At 42.8% G+C, this 19,677-nt stretch overlaps 1 protein-coding gene across 3 annotated transcripts in view; it reads right to left on the reverse strand.

The window, feature by feature from the left end:
* Positions 1-8,987: 8,987 nt before the first annotated feature.
* Positions 8,988-19,677, reverse strand: part of CPNE4 (copine 4) — a 1,444,425-nt gene continuing 1,433,735 nt past the window's right edge. For all 3 annotated transcript variants that reach the window (XM_086942069.1, XM_086942068.1, XM_086942067.1), the window contains one exon: positions 8,988-9,899. In XM_086942069.1, coding sequence (XP_086798195.1) covers positions 9,774-9,899 — 126 coding nt within the window. In that variant the 3' untranslated portion in view covers positions 8,988-9,773. The remainder of the gene's footprint in view (positions 9,900-19,677) is intronic.

Here is a 19,677-nt window from a genome sequence, read left to right on the forward strand (position 1 = left end):
CGGTCCAGGGAAGACATGGTTTGGCAGTTCGGGCTGGACTGTTTCCATGAGGCACAGGGTCAGACTGATTTGCATATAGCCATGTCTGAACTGGGGTGGCAGAGTGGGCTAAAGAATGGTGATGGATTAAACCCAGATCTTTTGACTGGGTGTGAGTGTTTGATTGATTCAGATGCTCCGTCCATCACCACTCCCTTTTGTACCACAATTGGCTGGCATGCGCCAGCGCAGGCACCCTTGTGTCATGTTGCAAGGGTGCCTGCGTTACTGGATGATTATTTTTAGCTACCGGAGGATGACGGCGGGACAACAGGTACAAGGCAGGCACGGACCAGAAAGACTGGTCATCCCCTTACCGCTTCCCTCCAGGAAGCCTTAGCTAATAACCCAAAGCGTATGCATGAGAAGGGAATCCCCCTCTCACATATAGAAAAACGCCTTAGTGTGTGTATCACATAGTCTGTACCACAACACTAGTCTGTTTTATTTCACCACACCTTTTTAAAAATCGGTCCTGAGAAAAGCCAGAATACTCTAAGGCACTGGCTGAAACATATCGACCATCTGAAGGACGCAGGGGGCAGTAACTCGCCACCCTTACGCGTCCTGTAGCCTTACTTTTAACCGCTGGTGATGGCCCAGTTATTAAAATTTAATTTACCCTCGGGTACTGGGTCCACCACCAAGCGGTTTTAAATCACAACTCACCCAACCTCACTGCACTCTCAGCAATATACAAGCTCTGCTGTAATCAGGCGTAGTAGCACACCCGGGACATACTAGGTGTCACTGGGTGGGCCCGATGATGAAGCATGCTACCAACTAGGTTGGTGGGGGAGGGCTTCATGAATACACCAACAAGGTGCCCGTGACAGAACTAATTTGAGTACTGTAACACTTTGGTCAACTTAAGCTTGTCCTTTTTGTTTAATCACATATAAACCCTAGGGGACTTGGACTAGCTACCTAGTCCTCTCTCTCCCTCTTGTTATACGCATATTTTTAGGAAGGGACATCTTCCAGCACAAAAAAATCATTGATGGTATTTTCTTCTTTCCATGCATGACACAGAATGCAGCAATCAAGTAAACAACTAGGAGAAATAAAAGTATCTCTTGACGTTGAGCCAATCCTACGCCTCCCAGGGAGAGGCTTTGGATTCTGGGACATTCCTAGGTTTACAACACTTTGTAAATCTGTGAATGTGTTAGGCTCCATGGGTGTTGTGTGGTAGCCCACATCAACCACACCCATGTAACGCCCCTTTTCCACAGAGTAATGTGTGTAAGGGGCATATATTTACATGGCCATAAAAAAAAAACCAGCAGGGTGAATTTACGTGACCTTGCAAATATGGGCTGGCACACTGCCCTTCCGATGCATCTAAAAAAGTGACGCACCGGCGGCGCAATGGTCGTGTAAACGAGGACCTACGAGCATACGGTCAGAGAAGGAGAGGTGCTAGGTCATATAGATTGATGTAATAAACACTTTTTAGTGCTTTACAAAACACCATTAGGGTTCGAACCGTGATTACAAAGTACCACACCTCCAAACATCAATAATCCTCCTATGATGCTTAGTGTGACATAATTAAGGTGTCAATCATATATCAGTGGAATGGTGAAGATGGTCCCAAGGTGCGAGGCCTGGAAAGTTTTTTCAAATTATCCAAGGTCTTTCCAGAGACATGATCCCTTTTAGGTCTGGCTTGACAGCCCAACTGTATTGTTACCAAATACTATCTCACCTCATGCTATTGGCTGTTTAGTGTTTTATTCGTCCTCCTTGTAGGTGCTTTCACTGGCATGCAAGAGGGACTATTTTACATCTGCAGAGTACACTCAGCCATCACACAGTTTGTTCCTTTCAGACATTTGTTTCCTATATCTATTCTACACAGAAACAATCCTTTTTTGCTACTTTTTTAAAAGCCAATAGAGCTGGTGCATGCACTGCTTTTAAACAGTGTTTGTAAACGCCTGTTTTTACGTGTGTTGATACCTTAAAGCCAGACCCGTTGGCTTGCCAATGCGTGTTTAAAATAGTGTGAGGGGAGAATTGCCTTATTCCTTGTTCCTGTTTATGTAAGGATGTCTTGTTGAGTGCAAGGTATGTTTTGGTCCTTGAGTGGGAGGTGTACTGAAACTGTTTGGGTGAGGCTGCTTCTCTGCCTTCCATCTTAGACTTCCTGCATGCACATGAATGGGCCGACTTAAGTGCTGCATGATGTACGAGACGTTCCACACACCGCTCTCTGATACCTACCATGTACCCATCGAAATCCCATTGGAGTTGGGAAAGAAAAAAGATAACCTTGACAATGAGATACACCAGTTTGAGCAGCGACTTAGAGAAGGACTTCTGTCTTATTGATACAAAGGCCCAGGCAATAGTCCCAGATCCATGCTTGCACCGTCTTCAGTCATTATCTCACCACAGGTCCATTCCCAGATGCCTGAGAAGGATCCACAGCGATTTGCATATCATTTGCATACAGTTTGCAACACCTGAGTCACTGAAATACAAGTATGTTGGTGAGTAGAAGTGAGAGTGTTGAGCTTCAGGAACCATATTCAAATTATACATATTGGTCCTGCGCAATAGTCCTGATAGACGCAAGAATCATGGCGGAGGTTCCTACAGATGCAGCCCTCAGATTCTTGTCCTCATCTGTGTACTCTCTCACCCGCCTGTGCTCTATCTGTTTGCTCTAGTAGTACCATCAAGTGTGCTGAACATACCTTCATGGCCTGTAACGCTATAAAAAATAGTATTGGAACTTGTGAGTGCTTTGCTTAATTTTAGGAGTACCTTGTGTTTTCCAAAAGTTACCTCAGTCGGCTGCACACCTGCTGCTTATGCTGCATAGACCTGGCCGCAACATGTGCACCACAGCAGTGAAAACTAGTAAGACCCACTCAAGGCTTTCGTCCTTCTGAGATTGATAAAAATGGGTATCATAGAACTGGATAGTCCTTGATACCTATAACTAAAAAGTTGCAAAAACAACTAGAATGTGTATCTCACTACACACAGGGTCATTTCAAGGCAGACATGGGCTACTGTGAGACCCACACTGCTGCTCCTCCTCTGGCCCAGGGGTAGCTGTTCTAAAATAGACACTCATGCAGTCTGTTAAGCCTAGGAGTCCTATCAGGGTGCGGTGCAGTGCTCCATGCATGCACGCGCTTTATTACAAAGGTCCACGTAAGTGTCAGTCAGGACTTCTTACTCACAGTCTCTTGGGGGGTTGATGAAGTGTCCCAGAGACTTCTTTCTATGAAGGTTAAGCGTCCCCTACAACACCTCCTGCGAACTCTTTAATGACTGCCTTTGTGACTCGGGGTGGAAAATATGGTGCCCCTCAGCTGTGCAGAAGAAATGGGATCAGTATGGCATGTTTAATCAAAGGTTGTAGAGAAAGTCTTTTTGCTCAAGCATGCAGTAACACATTATTCTGGATCTGCATGTGAAGCTTCACTGTCTTGTCACACAAGCAGACAGGCAGAAACTTTTCTGTGAGAGGTGGCCAAGTAGTCAGCCAGTGACTGCAGTTCATATTTGGAGGGGTGGTGCCCCAATAACCTCATGAAAGAGTTGTCTTATACAGAGACAACTGGTCTGCACAACAAGGACAAGGCAGCGGAGGAATATCAACCACTTTTTTCCTCATCTGTAGCTCTAATGTGTTGCCATCTTCCAATTTCTCAGGGATGACTGGGAACCCATTTTTTCATTCAAAGAAACTGTTTCAGTCAAAGAGGTATGGTCTTTAAGATTTAATCTACTCTGTACCATGGTCACTGTAAAATCACTCCCTGCTAATCCAAATTAGTATTTTGCCATAGATCTGTATACGGCTCTACTGTAATCCACAATCTGGCAACAATTTATGCAGGATCCGAGTTCTGCATTACTCCTGTGTAATAATGGGTCTGCTAGATACATTCTTAAATCATGGCTGCTGATCACGCCAAAGTATTAGTAAGTGCTGCTTCAGAAACTTTTTGATCACCACTGTATGGGTGAATTAGGAATTTTGTTTTGCTCTCCTTCAAAACACTTACCTTCATTTAAGTTTCTAGATTCATACCCCGTTCCTTGGACTGCTATCTACTAATAGGCCTATAAAACTGAATGGAAGCTTATAAATTGTCCTTGTTTGTGAAAAGTCCCTGATGGAAGTCTGATACTGGAGGTGCCTTTGTATTTCATTTTGTTCACAAACTACACAATTATATCGTTTTTTAAAAGGAGTTTTGGACAGTGTTGGAAATCTGCTGTTTCTGTGTGGTACCTCAGATTTTTCTCCTTTTTCTGGATACTATTCCTTTGCTGTTATCAATACCCTGTGCGCCTAACCCCTGCTAAACAGGGTAAAATAAAATGTACTTACTTGCTTGACATATTTAAGCTGCCTACAAGTCTCTGCTATATGTTGTAGAAAATACACCCAGGGTCTAGAAGTTACATGCCACCTGTGGACTGCAGGACCTATTGTACCATCTACAGGGTGAGCTTTTAAAATATGGCTTCAGGCCTACCACGTGTAGCATGAATCCGGATTATAAATGTTTATTTGTAAATTTTGACATGGACAGGCTAAGGTTACTCAAAGACCAGTTTTCATATTTATTTCAAGCCCAATTCATTGGTGAGGTCAGACCTTTAGTAAATATGTAGTTACCTTTTCCTGACCTACCTTCTGCAGGCTAATTTGCATTAGCCTGGCAGCAGCTGCCCAACCTGTACTTGGCCTTGATGAGTTGTGAAAACTCCTACTGGAGCAGGGACAATGGCCTGGGTGTTGGAGGTGTTTTTTTCTCCCTTACAGGTAGATCATTTAGGGCGGGCAGAGAAACTTAATTAACTTGTAAAAGAGACACACTTGCCGAAGGGAATAAAGATGGGACCTGGAGAAGGCAACCCTTTATTCCCCAAGTCTGGCTGGCTCCAAGACCAGTCATGATGGAACGCTACACCTAGAACCGGACTGAGTAACCACAGAGGAGAGAACTGTTCATTTCCCTAGCCACACCTCTGGGTGGACAAAATAGAGGAATTTTAGGAGGGGCAGTGTGAGATTGTTCAGGCAAACAGGAACTTCTGAAAAAGTGGGTTGAGTTGCATCCCAAGAAGGTAAAATCTTTGACTGGGATGTACTTGGTTAGTGTATCTTGTACCCCATCGCGGTTAGTCTTAAATTGTGCCTAGGACCAGGGCTACTTCAACCACAGCCTATCTTTGGGGCAGTTTATTGTGCAATTTGCACAGAAAACTGTAAAATACTAGGGGCCATATGTATCAAGCACTAATGCGTTCGCAAACGCGAAATTCACCGAATTTCGGCGTTTGCGAACGCATTAGTGCTAAATGGTATGTATCAAAAAAATCTGCGTGCAAAATAAGGAATCGCAAAATTTGCGATTCCTTATTTTGCTATTGCATTTACGGAATCGCAAATTTTGCGATTCCTTAAATGCAATGTAAGAAGCATAAAAAAATGCAAATTGGCCCTAAAGAATCGCAAATTACCACCAACTTGAAGTTGGTGGTAATTTGTGATTTCCTTGAAAAATGCACTTTTTCGCATTTTTCAAAGTGCAATGTGAAGCACATACATGCCCTTAGGGCATATATGTGCGCCACATGTGCACCCATGCTTATTTCAAGGGTGCAACAGGGTGTCCTTTGGACACCCCTGCACCCTTGAAATTATTCCCAATTTGCGATTCTCAAATTGCGAATCGCAAATTGAGAATATCTTTCCATTTATTACTATGGGCCTCCTGGCCCATAGAAATGAATGGGAAAGTATTCCTTAATTGTGATTCGCCATTTGTTAATCACAATTAAGGAAATCGCTAAAAAATTGCGATTTTGTACAAACATCCCTATTTGCGATTCTCAAATAGCGATTTCTAAAAAATAGCTATTTGAGAATCGCAAATCAGGTTGTTGATACATATGGCCCCTACATCTCCAGTTTCCCTTATTGGACTTTTGTTGTTTTTGGTGCCTTGTGTGTTTATTAAATTTTACTACATTTTCCTAATTCACTTTGGGATTTTTATTGTTTAATATTTTTAATTCATTACTGTTTTGGTACTGTATAAATACTTTACAAGTTGCCCTCATTTTAGCCTTTCTGCTCTCTGCCATAGGTACCAGGGCTCAGACCAGGTTCATTTGGGGACCTTAGGGTTCACCCAGACAAATTTGCATAGTATTCCTAGGTGGGCGCCCTCCCACTCCGAATAATAATTCACTTTCTTACAGAGAATGAAGTGCTGCAAGCAACAAATTGTAGAGACTCTGAGGTTTCAAAAATGACTAAACATCTTCAGTAAGATCTACCAATAATGGTCTGTCGATGCATTGACTGGCTCAAGAGAAGTAGTACCTGGACAATATCTTTAACACAGCAATGGAGGCACTACGCAACCCACTGAATCGAGCTTGTGCTAAAAAAATACAACAACCACTTATGTTAAAGTTGACAACTGCATTGGATATGAAGGATCAAGTAGACATCATTTTAGATGAACAGAAAACAAAGCCTTTGTAAACGTGTAGTAACAAGCACCCAGTTTATTCATAAAACCATACATTTCCATACTTATAATTGTATGCTCTTTAACACATTTCTCACCATTCCATACACGTTGTGCGTTAGCCTCCTTTATACTACAGTACAATTTGCTTGTTGGAGACTAAAATATCATGTTTTTTCTCAGATAAAAAAAATTAAAAAGTCTCCATTCCTTTGAGACTTCATCAGTTGAAAAGTTGTGCAGTACCACTTGGATGCCATTCTAAATTCACTTGTTTAGGCTGTTTATGTATTTACAGTAAAAGTATACTAACAAAAAACCCATAATTAAATGTATTCCACCAAAAATAGATCATGCCAAAGGGTAATACTCCATGCACAATTTGTTTTGAGGAAAATCACAAAGAAGGTTAGAAAATGTTCACAACAGACTTGACCAATGCCTGGGATAGTAGGGTCAGAAAAATTCTAAATGAGAATTGACAACTGCTCAACCACTAGCAATGATCATTGTCTTTTTCTCCTCCATTCCCTATATCGAAATTGATTTTGAGATGAGCTCTCCGTTGTCACTCACTGAGGACATTGCTACTTCCTCCTTAGTGCAGACAGGACTATCAAATACAGAGATCCAACATTCTTACATTAGAATTTAATTGTTGGGAATACCATTTATTTTTAACTTGTTTACTCCCCTTATTTGATTATTTTCAGTTCTTGCAGAGATTGAAAAGTAATCAATGTAAATGCAATTTCTTGCTATTGTAGAATGTTTCTCAGACTAGGCATTTTGAAAGGGTCAGTTGTGCCATTTTGAGCAGTACAGCATATTTGCTGTCCATTCCAAAGTAATGCCAAAAGGGTGTCTTGGACACAATTTTGCTTTTAACTGTCACCAAATTTCCCAATTCAATCTGAGACTCTAAAAGTGTCTGTGCAGGGATGATGGTGTAAAGGCATACTCTAGAACATGAAGCTCCATGTACTCTGATGCGGGTGAAAACACCCTTGATATTTTTCATTAAAATGCAAACCAAATTGGTGATAGATGCTAGCCCCTCTTGTGCTGGCCAAGATTTGAACTCAAACAAATGGGGCTCTCTTGAGGCACTTCCAACATCCTGATTGTTCTGCAAGGAGGGGCGTGTGCTTAATATTTCAGCTTATTTGCCCATTCCTCTTTCAGACCCATTTTAAAACAGCAGCACAACCACAGATGGTTTTGAAGCAAATTGGTCAATAGTCCTACCAAACTAGACTTTTTAATCCTAGACGGCCAAAGTATTCCTGGGCAATATTTGTGGTTCTTCAAAGTGTCCATATTGAATCACTTCTTCTATTTCTATGGGTTTTGGCAAACAATAGGTTGACCTGTATTAGTACTTCTAAAAAAACATTGTTATCACCCTAACAAACCCATTTGTGCTTTTTTGTGAGTATGTCTAAATTCACAGCTTTAATGAACTCAAATATTAACTAGGAGTGTGCAAAATTTGAGTAATTTTCTTTTTTGTAACTTTGAGAAGATTACGGAAAATTACGCACAATGCAAATCCATCATCTATATTTTAGCTTGAAATGTGCCTTCTCATTATTTTTAACAGGAGTACATATTTTACATTAAAAAATTGTGCAAAAAACACAAGTGATATGCGCAGCAACTGCTCGCATTCTGCCTGGTTACAATATTCCCAAGTGCACACATGAACATTTTTAAGTAAACGTGTGCAAATAAATAAGCCATAATGACATATGTTTTTAATTTTGCCCGGGCCTAATATGAATTTGACTTAAATTGTTCCTGAAATCCATATTTTGCCTAGTTACTTTTTATGATGCAAATGTGAGAAATGTATGGCAACTGTAAGTCAGAAACTGTCAACCAGATGTGAACTAGAATGTAAGCCCAAGTTATTTAAATGTGCCCAGTTATTCCATTGCCTCTTTTTTCTTATATTAAACAAAGGATATGCTCATAGGGTATAAATGTATTCTTACATTGCACAGAGAAGCGACCTGTATTATGAAAAAAATATAAAATATATTGCTAATTGTTTAATAACATTTTAATTGACTCATTATATCTTTTAGAAAGACATTGCTCTTTGAGCAGGTGCTAGAGTGAATATAATTACATATTTTGCATTCAATATTGTTTGATACCTTCATGTTTTGTGACAATAGTGCCTTCATCAACATAGTTAAAAGGATGTTACGATTTCAAAATCCGGCAATCCAAATATTATATGCAAACATTGCAAAAATAAAGTATGTACAGAGAACAGTATTGATTACAATTTCTTGTCAGCACTTTGCCAATGTGCATATTTCCTAAACAAAAATCCTAATTTGCATAGCTCTAGTAAGAGCGAGGGAAGTTTTGTCAAAAGTGAAAATGTATTTAAGAATAACTTTGCAGACACCCATAACTCATTATAGTAGAGAGCATAATCAATTGTTTCACTCTTGTTAGATTTGCAGATGCAGATGATTTTTACTTAAGGGGCCTCTTGCCAGACACCTTCATTCAGTGCATTCAGTGCATTCCCTTCTCCTAACCAGACATTTTACTTTGTAAAAATCTCTTTCAAAGTCCCATTAACAAATATCCATTATTTTTTGCTCACAATTTAACCGGGATGTGTTTTTGGTTTGGGGTTGTGATATTAGGGTGCTCTGCTCTTGAACACCATTTTAGTTGTACTGCCACTTTAAAATATTTCTGAAATATATCAAAAGGTCATTTTGAAGTGGTCAACTAACTGGAATGTGGGCATATGGAGGGCAATAATGTAAATTGTCTTGTTTTTATGTTTGACATGCAAAATACAGTACATGCTATCTGCCTGTTTGAAAAATCTTTCATTAATGTTAGCAGATTGTAATCAAATGCGTTGCCTCTCAACTTTCAATAAACTTTTCAAAATTGCTTTACAGTGTAAAGATAATAAGAAATTTTGCAAAATATCAACAAACCTGTATAAAAAACAGATACATTTAACAGTTTATTCAAGGCGACATGCTGTAATGTAAAGAGTTTTATTTTTAAATTTGTAAAAAGTCTTCAACACTACAACTGCTTAATAGGTCCAGGCCCTTTGGCTACACATGCAGAAAAAATTGTCAATTAGATAAAAAACACCAAAACGTGCTATCGTTTCTTTTCTCTTTCAGTGTTAGGAATATTTTGGAACTATGGAAAAGTGTGCCAAGTAGCTCATGGTGTCCTGGAAGACTCATATTCAGAGAGGCATTTTGGTTTAATCCCCTTCCCATTGTAGTAGTCCACCACCTGATTTGGAACTTCAGCCAAAACGCTCTTGGCCAATGCAGCTGGGGAGGCCTGTCAGAAAAAGAAGAGAAATTAAAATATTTGGAGTTAGTAAAATATGTGCAACTCTATGATTCAATGCTTAACATAGTCTCTATTTATACCAGAGCTGTTTATGTAAATGCATTTACTTTTATATGTATGGTACCTACAAATAACTGCAGAGTTGCTACTATCACTGGACTTGCAAGACCACTTTACCAAGTCTGTCTCTCTTCGCCACTCCTTGTTTATCTTCCACGACCAACATACAGCTGAGAAGCAACGTGTATAGCTCTTTAAAGATTTTCCCATATATCTCTCCAATGAGCAAACATGACCTCGATCCATCAGACAAATAACACCAGCTCAATCCTTGAATCTGAAATCTACTCAGAAAAGGAGCATGGATACAAATGCCCCTTTAAATTGTGATCCACCAAAGCGTAGCTGTCAACAACATAGAACATTCAAGAAATATCTACCTACATCAATAAAACCAGTGGAGGAAAACAGAGGCACAAGGTGACTGAGCACTTTAAAGTTATTTTGCTCCACTTGAAACCATCTTATCACACAAAACCAAAGGGTGTTACTAAACAACAGACTTTAGGGAAACATACAACATCACAGTACACAATTTTTTTTCAGAGAATACCTTTCTTCCCATTGACAGCATGAAACAAACCACTAAGTTGCCTCACAATCAACCACACAATTCCCACACATGGACCACCGTCTATTTCCATCCTCACCAATATCTTAGCAGCTCTCCAAACGTATTTACATAATGTCCTGATCCCAACTAATGTCATGGTTCCTTAGACACCTCACACCTCATCACCTTCTGTATTCAAAAAATCTTTCCAAAACACTAAAATCTTGACAGATTCTGTAACAAAATAACAATGTATTTCAGTGCTTCAAATTACCCACTTATGATGCCTTATTAGGAAAAGAAATCGAGAAAGCTGTAACTAACAGGATATGCGATCAACTCTGCAAGAAGTACTATCTTTGCACTTAAAGGTCCTAATTCAAGTGACATTTCAGCACTAATATATATTTTATCCAAATGATGAAAAAACTAATTGTCATCACTGATAATGGAGTTCTCTGTGTTGTGCATGATTTCTTTGTGGCCTTCAGCACTGTTAACAATAAAAGCCTAGTAAACCTTCTGTAACTGCAGGAGAGGGTTGGTCTTCATACTTTCTCCAACAAACAATCACTGGTCCAGATGATCACTTCAAGATTACAGTGGCTGCTGGGTGCATGCAAACAATCCCAGGAATTCCTGCTTCCCCAGTTATCTATAAATTCTGTGTGGAGCCTGATGGAGACATACCCATCGGTAATTGTACCAGTTCTACTATTTTGCATTTCTAGATCTCATTGTATGTTTCTACACGAACACATGGGTCCAGATTAAACTGGGAGACAGAACTTCCCTTACTCAAAGAATTGAGACAGCAAATAGATTAAAACAGGGGTGTGGTCTTGTCCCCTGTTTATTTAATTATTTAATGGTGGATCCTAAACAACATTTGGACTTCTCGAATTCACCTCCACCTAAGCTCTGCAATATTCCCTTAAATTATCTTCAGTATGCTGATGACAAAGTACTATTCAGCCAAACAATGAAAGGACTTCAAAATGTAATTAACTCCCTTGATGAACATATGTTGAACAAGCATTAGAAATGCAATAGGTCTCGGATTTATTTGAGTTAGAGATAATGGCATTGTAAATGGCAATGTGTTTTAGCCATGTGTTATGGAGTGTATGCATGTGGTGTGCAGTGGAATTATGTGGGTCGGATTGGAATTGTAGCAATGGTGGCATGCTGCGCTTTAGATTAATATATTTAAAAGTAAAGTGCACCATACTGCGATTGCTTCAATAGTTAATTGTGGATGCGTTAACAATTGATGTGTGCACTGATGGCTGGTGGTGTGTGTGCCTGTAGACATTGTGCACTGACGGCTGTTGGTGTGTGTGCTTGGTGGAAGTGTGCACTGCCAGCTGGAGGTGTGTGTGCTTGGTGGAAGTGTGCACTGATGGCTGGTGGTGTGTGTGCCTGGTAAAAGCACGCACAGACGGCTGGAGGTGTGTGTGCCTGGTGAAAGCGTGCACTTATGTCTGGTTTTGTGTGCCTGGTGGAAGCCTGCACTGACAGCTGATGGTGTTTGTGCCCAGTGAAAGCGTGCACTGACAGCTGGTGGTGTTTGTGCCCAGTGAAAGCGTGCACCGACGGCTGGCTGTGTTTGTGCCCGGTGAAAGTGTGCAGTGACGGCTGGTGGTGTGTGTGTGTGGTTGTGTGTGGTGGTGAGTGTGTGATAGTGTGTGTGTGGTGGTGAGAGTGGTGTGTGTGTGGTCTTATGTATGTGGTTTTATGTGTGTGGTCTTATCCTGCGCACTCACTCTTACTCTGCAGTCATTCTGCACTCACTCTGCAGTTATTCTGCATCACTCTCACTCTGCACTTATTCTGCACTCATTCTACACTCACTCACACCCTGCACTCATTCTGCACTCAGTCACTCTCGCACTCACTCTGCACTCACTGTCACTCTCGCACTCACTCTGCACTCACTGTCACTCTGCACTCACTCTGCACTGACTGTCACTCTGCACTCACTGTCATTCTGGAACTCACTCTGCACTCACTGGCACTCTGGCACTCACTCTGCACTCACTCTGCACTCACTGTCACTCTCACACTCACTCTGCACTCACTGTCACTCTCGCACTCACTCTGCACTCACTCTGCACTCAGTCACTCTCGCACTCAATCTGCACTCACTGCGCCGTGAAACAGATGGAAGTGTTATATGACAGCCAACAAGTTGTATACAATGTGGCGGCTTACACAGATGGCACCCGAAGAACAGAATTTATGAATAAAATTCCACATTATGCTTTAACAAATCCCTACAGTAGCGCACAAGACTTGGGTGAAATTTATGGCGGCAACAGAAATCCTATTTACATTACTCCGAGGATTAGGCCGGGTTTAGGAGGAGGAAATCCATTTAGCTTTACAAAGTTGGTCTTGAAGCAGTGAATCATGTGTAAACCGGGGTTAGTGAACGAGCCGGCCGCGAGCTGCTGAATATATTAAACACCACTTAGAAGCGTAAATGAAGGATTCGGTAAAAGATAGCGAATTAAAATGAAGTGGATTGAAGGGTTGCCGTCCTGTTGTCCAATAGCATACTGAAACTTTGGAGAAAGCAGCAATATATAGCGTGTATTATAGTGCTATGGAAAAGTACCACAGGCTGGGGCAGGAAACCTGCTGATGTGTTGTGTGGATTCCTCGCGGACAGATTTTTAGATGCTTGTTCAACAATCTCTCACGCAGGCAACATGTAGTGCCTGTCGGGTGAGTGGTGAGCGGGGTGTAGTGAAGCGCATCACCAGTGCACACTGTAGAAACATAGTAGGCACCGATGCCTGGGAGGACAAACTCCAAACTGACCCGAAGAGCTGCAGCGCTCTGGAGGCAACAGACGCAGGAGACCAGCTCTGTTTCTATCCAAGGAGCATGCAGTGAAACTCCGTGCAGTCTGTGTTTAACGCACGGTCCCTTGAACACCCCCTTAAACCATGTTAATAGCTTCAAATGAGCAGTGTGACGCTGGAAAGAACACAGCACTGCAGCACTTTGAAGAAACGCTTTCTCAAGCACCTAGTGGCTACACGCTAAACCGGTAACATGCAGTGAACAGTCGCCCTTACCTGCAGCCCCCCGTCTCCTCAGGATACTGGACTCGTCCATGGCAGCGGGTCCCGCGGCTCCACTCAGTACTCCCGCGGCAGACCCTCCATGCTGTACAAGAGCCAGACCCCACAGCAGAGCAATTCACATCCAGCAGCTGCCGAACAGTTACATCACGGCTTCTCCCATTGGCAAGGGGGGAGTCAGCTTCCCTCGCTGACTTATTCACTCCAACAACTTCAGAGATCCTGTATGCCCGCAGCACACTGTGCGGAGCAGCAGCAAGTGGGCTGCAGGTGCCTGGAAGAGCAGGGAATGCTGCCAAGGCGAAGGGCAGGCTCCGTCCCTGGGTTACCGCCTAGAGCGTCAGCTCCGGGGTCAAAGTGTCAGGAGGCTTCAGCCGCGACTCCCCACTATGGGGAGCTGCTGAACTTGGAGGTGGGCGCGGCTTGCCAGGGTACCAACACACACACCCACCCCTGCTGGCTCTTACCCACAGCCCAAAGACAACACACGCAGCCCAGCAGGCAGAGCTCCCATGTGAGACCCTTTTCTGATACGCACAACAAAAGGCCTGTCTCTCCCCTTTTAAACCATGAACTGGCTGCCACTCTCCGTATTTTCGCAAAAAAACGATGCGACGGAGGCTAATGTGTATTAAACAGCCGAATAAAAAAAACAGCTGCAAACAAACACTGTTCCTTGAAACTTTAAACTGCACGTTCAAGGAAGTCAAGCTTTGGCGGGGAGGCGGCATGCGCACACACACAGCAGAGAAAAAACGAAACTCGAGACTGGTGTACGCGCGCCCAGCATCTGTCTTCAATTACCGCGGGCCCTGACAGCCACGATAATAGAAGAAATATGGCCTTCTGGTGCGCGTGACCGCACGCAATATGCAATAGGCGGAGCTACTCTACCGCCTATGGCCTATTGCGTGCTCTCTTCCGAAAACACACGCACGAGAAGGCCTATCGAAATGCAGCTGGCAAAAAAAACGACGAAAAATCACGAGCAGCCAGGAATTTGTTAGGTAGCTTTTCGCAGACGCTAACAAAAGGACTCTTGTGCTCCGCCCACACTGCTAAGCAGTGTGACGTAGGCCCGAGCCCTAAAAATCATCTAGAGCTTAACATTAAAAAATGAAGATCATACCGATTAGAGTAACGCCACTCAAATGATAGTTTTGGTACTCAAAAGGAAGGCAAATTGAAATAGTCAAAAGTTAGGCAGCTTGTTTGATAACAACATTTCCTTCAGAAGCCATTTTGATTCTCTCAAGGCTAAAGCAGTAATAATATCTTCGCATTCAAGGATAAACTGGCATGCTCATCATATGGCCACCTTTTGAATATTATGCTTCATTTATTTTTCGAGGAAAAGATTCCAAGCTAATAGACATACTACAGGTCAAGGCTGTTAACACGTTCTTTAAAATCCCAATGTACATTGGCCAGGCACAATTTTGGCTAGAGTTTGGTCTTTAGAGATGGGATTTAGCCTGCTATGCCACATACTTGCAATGCTTCCATTTTTGACTACCTCTGAGTCTGGTTCTTTTGCAAACATGTGCTGGCAAACAATTACTAAATCCACCTACACTGGCCCAAGGCGGCTCCACATGCAGGATTCACTCCAAGCCCTATCTTGGTCATATCAGGGGCCTACCCCAGAGTCCGGAGCATGCTTTAAAAGTACTGTGAATCAAATAATGAAATAATTTTTGTCTTAGCTAGAGAAAGAAGCAAGGACAGTAATAAAGCATGCTTGGACAGTCATAAACTCATATGAAGATCTGGAAACTCAACCATATTTTAATTCACACTTTCCTTCTTACATGTGAGAAATTTATGAAATTGAGACTTGGCGCCTCATTTTCAATAGAATGGCACAGCGATTTTGCAGGGCTATGCTGCATCATTTTAAAAGTGCAGGAATGTGCTGTATTTACAAGAATATGGTGGTTTCCTGTACTGACCCCTACACCGGCACTAATAAAGCAGCCTAGTGCCAATGCAGGCACCCTTCCGCCACGTTGCAAGAGTGCCTGCCTTGCGGGATGATTAATTGTGTGCAGGAAGGGGCTCCTTTCTGCACAACATCAATCAATGGAGGCGATTTCCTCCTTCTATGTGTGCTGCAGAATGCTGTTAAGTGATGTCCAGGTATACTCAATCACTTACTAGGCCGCTACATTTGGGTATTTCTAGCTGACTGCTTGAAATGTCTTAAGAGTAAGAGTGCCACTACGCGAAGTTCCACGGAGTTGAAAAAAAACTTCACTCCACTCCACCCTACTTAAAAAAAATTAAATAATCACTTACCTGCTCTAGCGTCTCCGGGCTGCCCTCCTCCTCACCGTGGTCTCCTCTTTACCTTACTCGCTGGTCGGAAACCTCTACGTTGTACGTCTTGCGAGAACTGCACATTCGCACACGCGCGTGCATGCGCAGTCCTCCCAAGACATACAAAGTAGGGGTTTGCGACCAGCGAGGACGGCGAGAAGGAGAGACCACGGCGAAGAGGGCAGCCCAGAGACACCAGAGCAGGTAAGTGATTATTTATTTCCTGTTCTGTGCTTGGGCGCAGGGGCTAACTCCGCTATGATGAAGAGTTGGAGTTTTTGCCTACACTCCCCGTTCCCAACAGAGTGCGGAGTTAGAAAAACTATGCAAACTTCGCTGGCGGAGCGGAGTTACCCTCCGGAGCTTACTTAAGATTTGAATAGGAATCGATCATTAAATAGCAGGCAATTTAGCGTATGTGCATATTTGCACAGATCACTTACTTTTACTGCTAAGTAAAGCCCAGGTAATTATTTAATGGGTTTGGTACTGTTGAGTATGAATTATTTGATTGTATGAATTTGAATGTAGATTATATGGAATTAATAAAGAATCAGACTGCTAAGAATATGTCTGGCGATACCAGTTCTTACATAAGCATTTGCCCTTTGATATTTTATAATTAATTTATTTAGGTGTAAGGATGAAGTATTGGTAAATGAACCTTGTATTTTAAAATTGCTCATTGCACATGTAACCCTTTAAATTGCCTTTACATGTGATTTTTGATGTAATTTTTCTGCTGTGCGGCTTTTTTCCAAAAGCCGCGTTACATGACGAGCTCAGCTCGTCATCAGCACACGACCACCGTGGCCGATGACATCAGCAGCGAAGGGGTTAATTGTTGACACTATGCACTGTTGTGTAAATATGCAAGGATTTGTTTATACTGCCAAGCATTGCACTTTATTACTGTTGGATTGCGGTTACGTAAGTTATAGCAGCATGTAGAGTAATGTTTTAAATGTTATTTTCTGTAATTGTAATGATTTTAATTAGTAAAACAATAAAATGATCATTCAAAGTACCGTTATGTATTGAATTCACAAAGGGATTCCTGGCAGGCGTACACCCATTTACAAGTGTGGATTTCTCTTCTATGGGTGCAGAGAAACCTGCTCTTATAAATCCCACCCAAGAAGTGGACGTTCCAAGGCATGGTTTGCTTTGGAAGTTTGGAAATGCCCATAAACTTGTGCATTTGTGGGTATTCTCAAACTCCTCTCTGACCCCTTTCCACCCACATTAAAACCTTACCTCTTTGAATCACATTTTTGAATGATGATCCAAGCTCTAGCTATTTCATATCCGGATGGGGAAACAATATTCTTGTTGGCATCCCTACTCCATATTGGTACCACAGAAGGGTGTCTTACATGCCAACCCCCCCAAATTAAAACACAGTACCATTTCACTCTAAGCCTGAGGGATCCACTCTAGTTGTTTCACCAAGTTTTGCTTGTGTTTCTCCAACCTTTATTTCTTGAATTTTCAGTAAGAACATGTATCCAACAAACAACTGCCCTATGCATGCAGGGGATCGAGGCATACCGGACAAAAATAACATTAAAACAGTGACAATTATATATTTGTGACTCCCACAACCTGGTAGCCCATTGCTCTTCTCACTTAATTATACCATGGTGGACCTTGTGGCTCACCCAGGTCGCCCTCCCTACACCTACCTCCTGGAGCCCCTCTGTTGTCCACTCTAGGCTCAGGGATTCATGACTTCTGCAGCTCTCCAAGAGCCCCACACCTATACAAACTTAGGTGGGCCCCCCAGGCCCAATACACCAGTTTCCCAGCCCTCATGCATCAATCTAGGGTCACTTCCCAGGCTTTCAAAGATGGAATCCTATTACCCCCCAGCGTCTTATAACATATCAGCTGGTAACCATCAGCTCAACATTGCAGTACAAAAGTGTGTAGCTATTAACATCTGTTCTCCCCAAATTACCAGTCATCAACTGTGGCATAAGTTCCAGGGTGAAGTCTTGGACCTCAGAGATCCGGCAACCCACAGCCCACCAGAAGCCCTGAATCCTGGGGCAGTCCCAGTGCGTGTGGAACAGGGTACCACCTCTGCTGGCAGCCTCTTTGGCAGAGGCCATCGTCAACTCGCTCCATACACGGAGGGTCACTCTTAAGAGTCGAATGGGCTGGTACTCGATTTGATTCCTTCTACTCCTCATATGCGCGTGGAGTTATGGTCTTAATTAAAAAGAATGTCCCCTTTGTTTGTACGTATGAGGAAAGTGATGATAATGGTCATTATGTACTCATTCAAGGCAAATTATGTGGTAAGCTAGTTACAATAGTCAATGTGTATGGGCCGAATATAGATGACCCTGATTTTTATGCAGGGTTATGGAACAGAATATACCAGTTACCGCCTACTGCACTTATATGTGTGGGAGATTTTAACGCAATTTTAAACCCTGCACTGGACCGCCGCACTGCTTCAGATCCCATCCACAAAAGAGCAACACAGGCAATTCACACTGGTATGGAAGATCTAGGCCTTCTAGACGTTTGGAGGTTGGACACCTCGGGATGCAGGAGGGTACATGACATTCATATGCTCACAATTTGTGGTCCCGTATTGACTACTGGCTGACTATTGCGGATGTTAGCACGTTGATCACTCGGGCTGTGCACCTTCCTCGTACCTTATGAGACCATTCCCCAGTACAACTTACAATGGCGATACCCACTTACACACCACCTCAATTTCAGTGGCATCTCCAACACTCTGAACTGCTAGATCAAGTGTTCCGGGAGGGAGTGCGTGAAGCTATTGACAATTACTTCACTGAAAATGTAGGAACGGTGCAGAGTTTCTGCACTATATGGGAGGCCTTTAAGGTCACTATATGGGGCGTATGCATGAGCCTGCAGGCTGGGGTATTCATCACTTTTTGGCTCATTGACAAAGCTAGAAAGGGAACTGGGTCAACTAAAACGGCAGTATGCGGAGACAACTAAAGCGGCCCTGCTCGCCACTATACGTTCCAAAGTTACGGAGTACAATAAGCTCGCAGAGCAGGAGGTGAAACTTATGTCTAGACATTGGCGAGCCCGATATTATGGGGAAGGGGGCCGTCCTGGTCGTGCATTGGCGAGCAGGATCACGGAGACATGTACAAACCCTACCTGATCCAGTCAATTGCATTAGATGGGAATACTCATTGTGATACACCCAGGATACTTGACACATTTACACAATATTATAGAGATATGTATGAGGCTAGGCATACTGCGACTGAGGAAGACATTGCTCAATACTTAGATTACATTGCCCTGGTATGGTTGTCCAGGGGGCAGCAGGACTTCCTGATGAATCCGTTGACAGCGGGTGAGATCAGGGATGCTATCGCAGCACTGCCGAATGGTAAAGCTACGGGCATGGACGGGCTCCCGGCAGAGTTCTATAAAGAATATGTGGATATTTTGGTCCCTCATCTGCATGCCATGTTTGATGAGGCACATGAACAGCAACGCCTCCCGGATACACTGTGCGAGGCTCTCATTATCACACTACTGAAGCCAGGGAAAGCCCCAGACAAATGCGACTCCTATAGACCGGTATCGCTGATGAACACGGAAATCAAGATCCTCGCGAAAGTGCTGGCGACTAGACTACAACTCCTATTACCGGTTATGGTTTTACCTGACCAGTCAGGGTTTATTCCAGCTCGCTCCACTGCTCACAACCTCAGGACTCTCTTTGCAGTGTTAC

The sequence above is a fragment of the Lissotriton vulgaris genome, chromosome 10, assembly GCF_964263255.1.
Source record: "Lissotriton vulgaris chromosome 10, aLisVul1.2, whole genome shotgun sequence".
NCBI lineage: Eukaryota > Metazoa > Chordata > Amphibia > Caudata > Salamandridae > Lissotriton > Lissotriton vulgaris.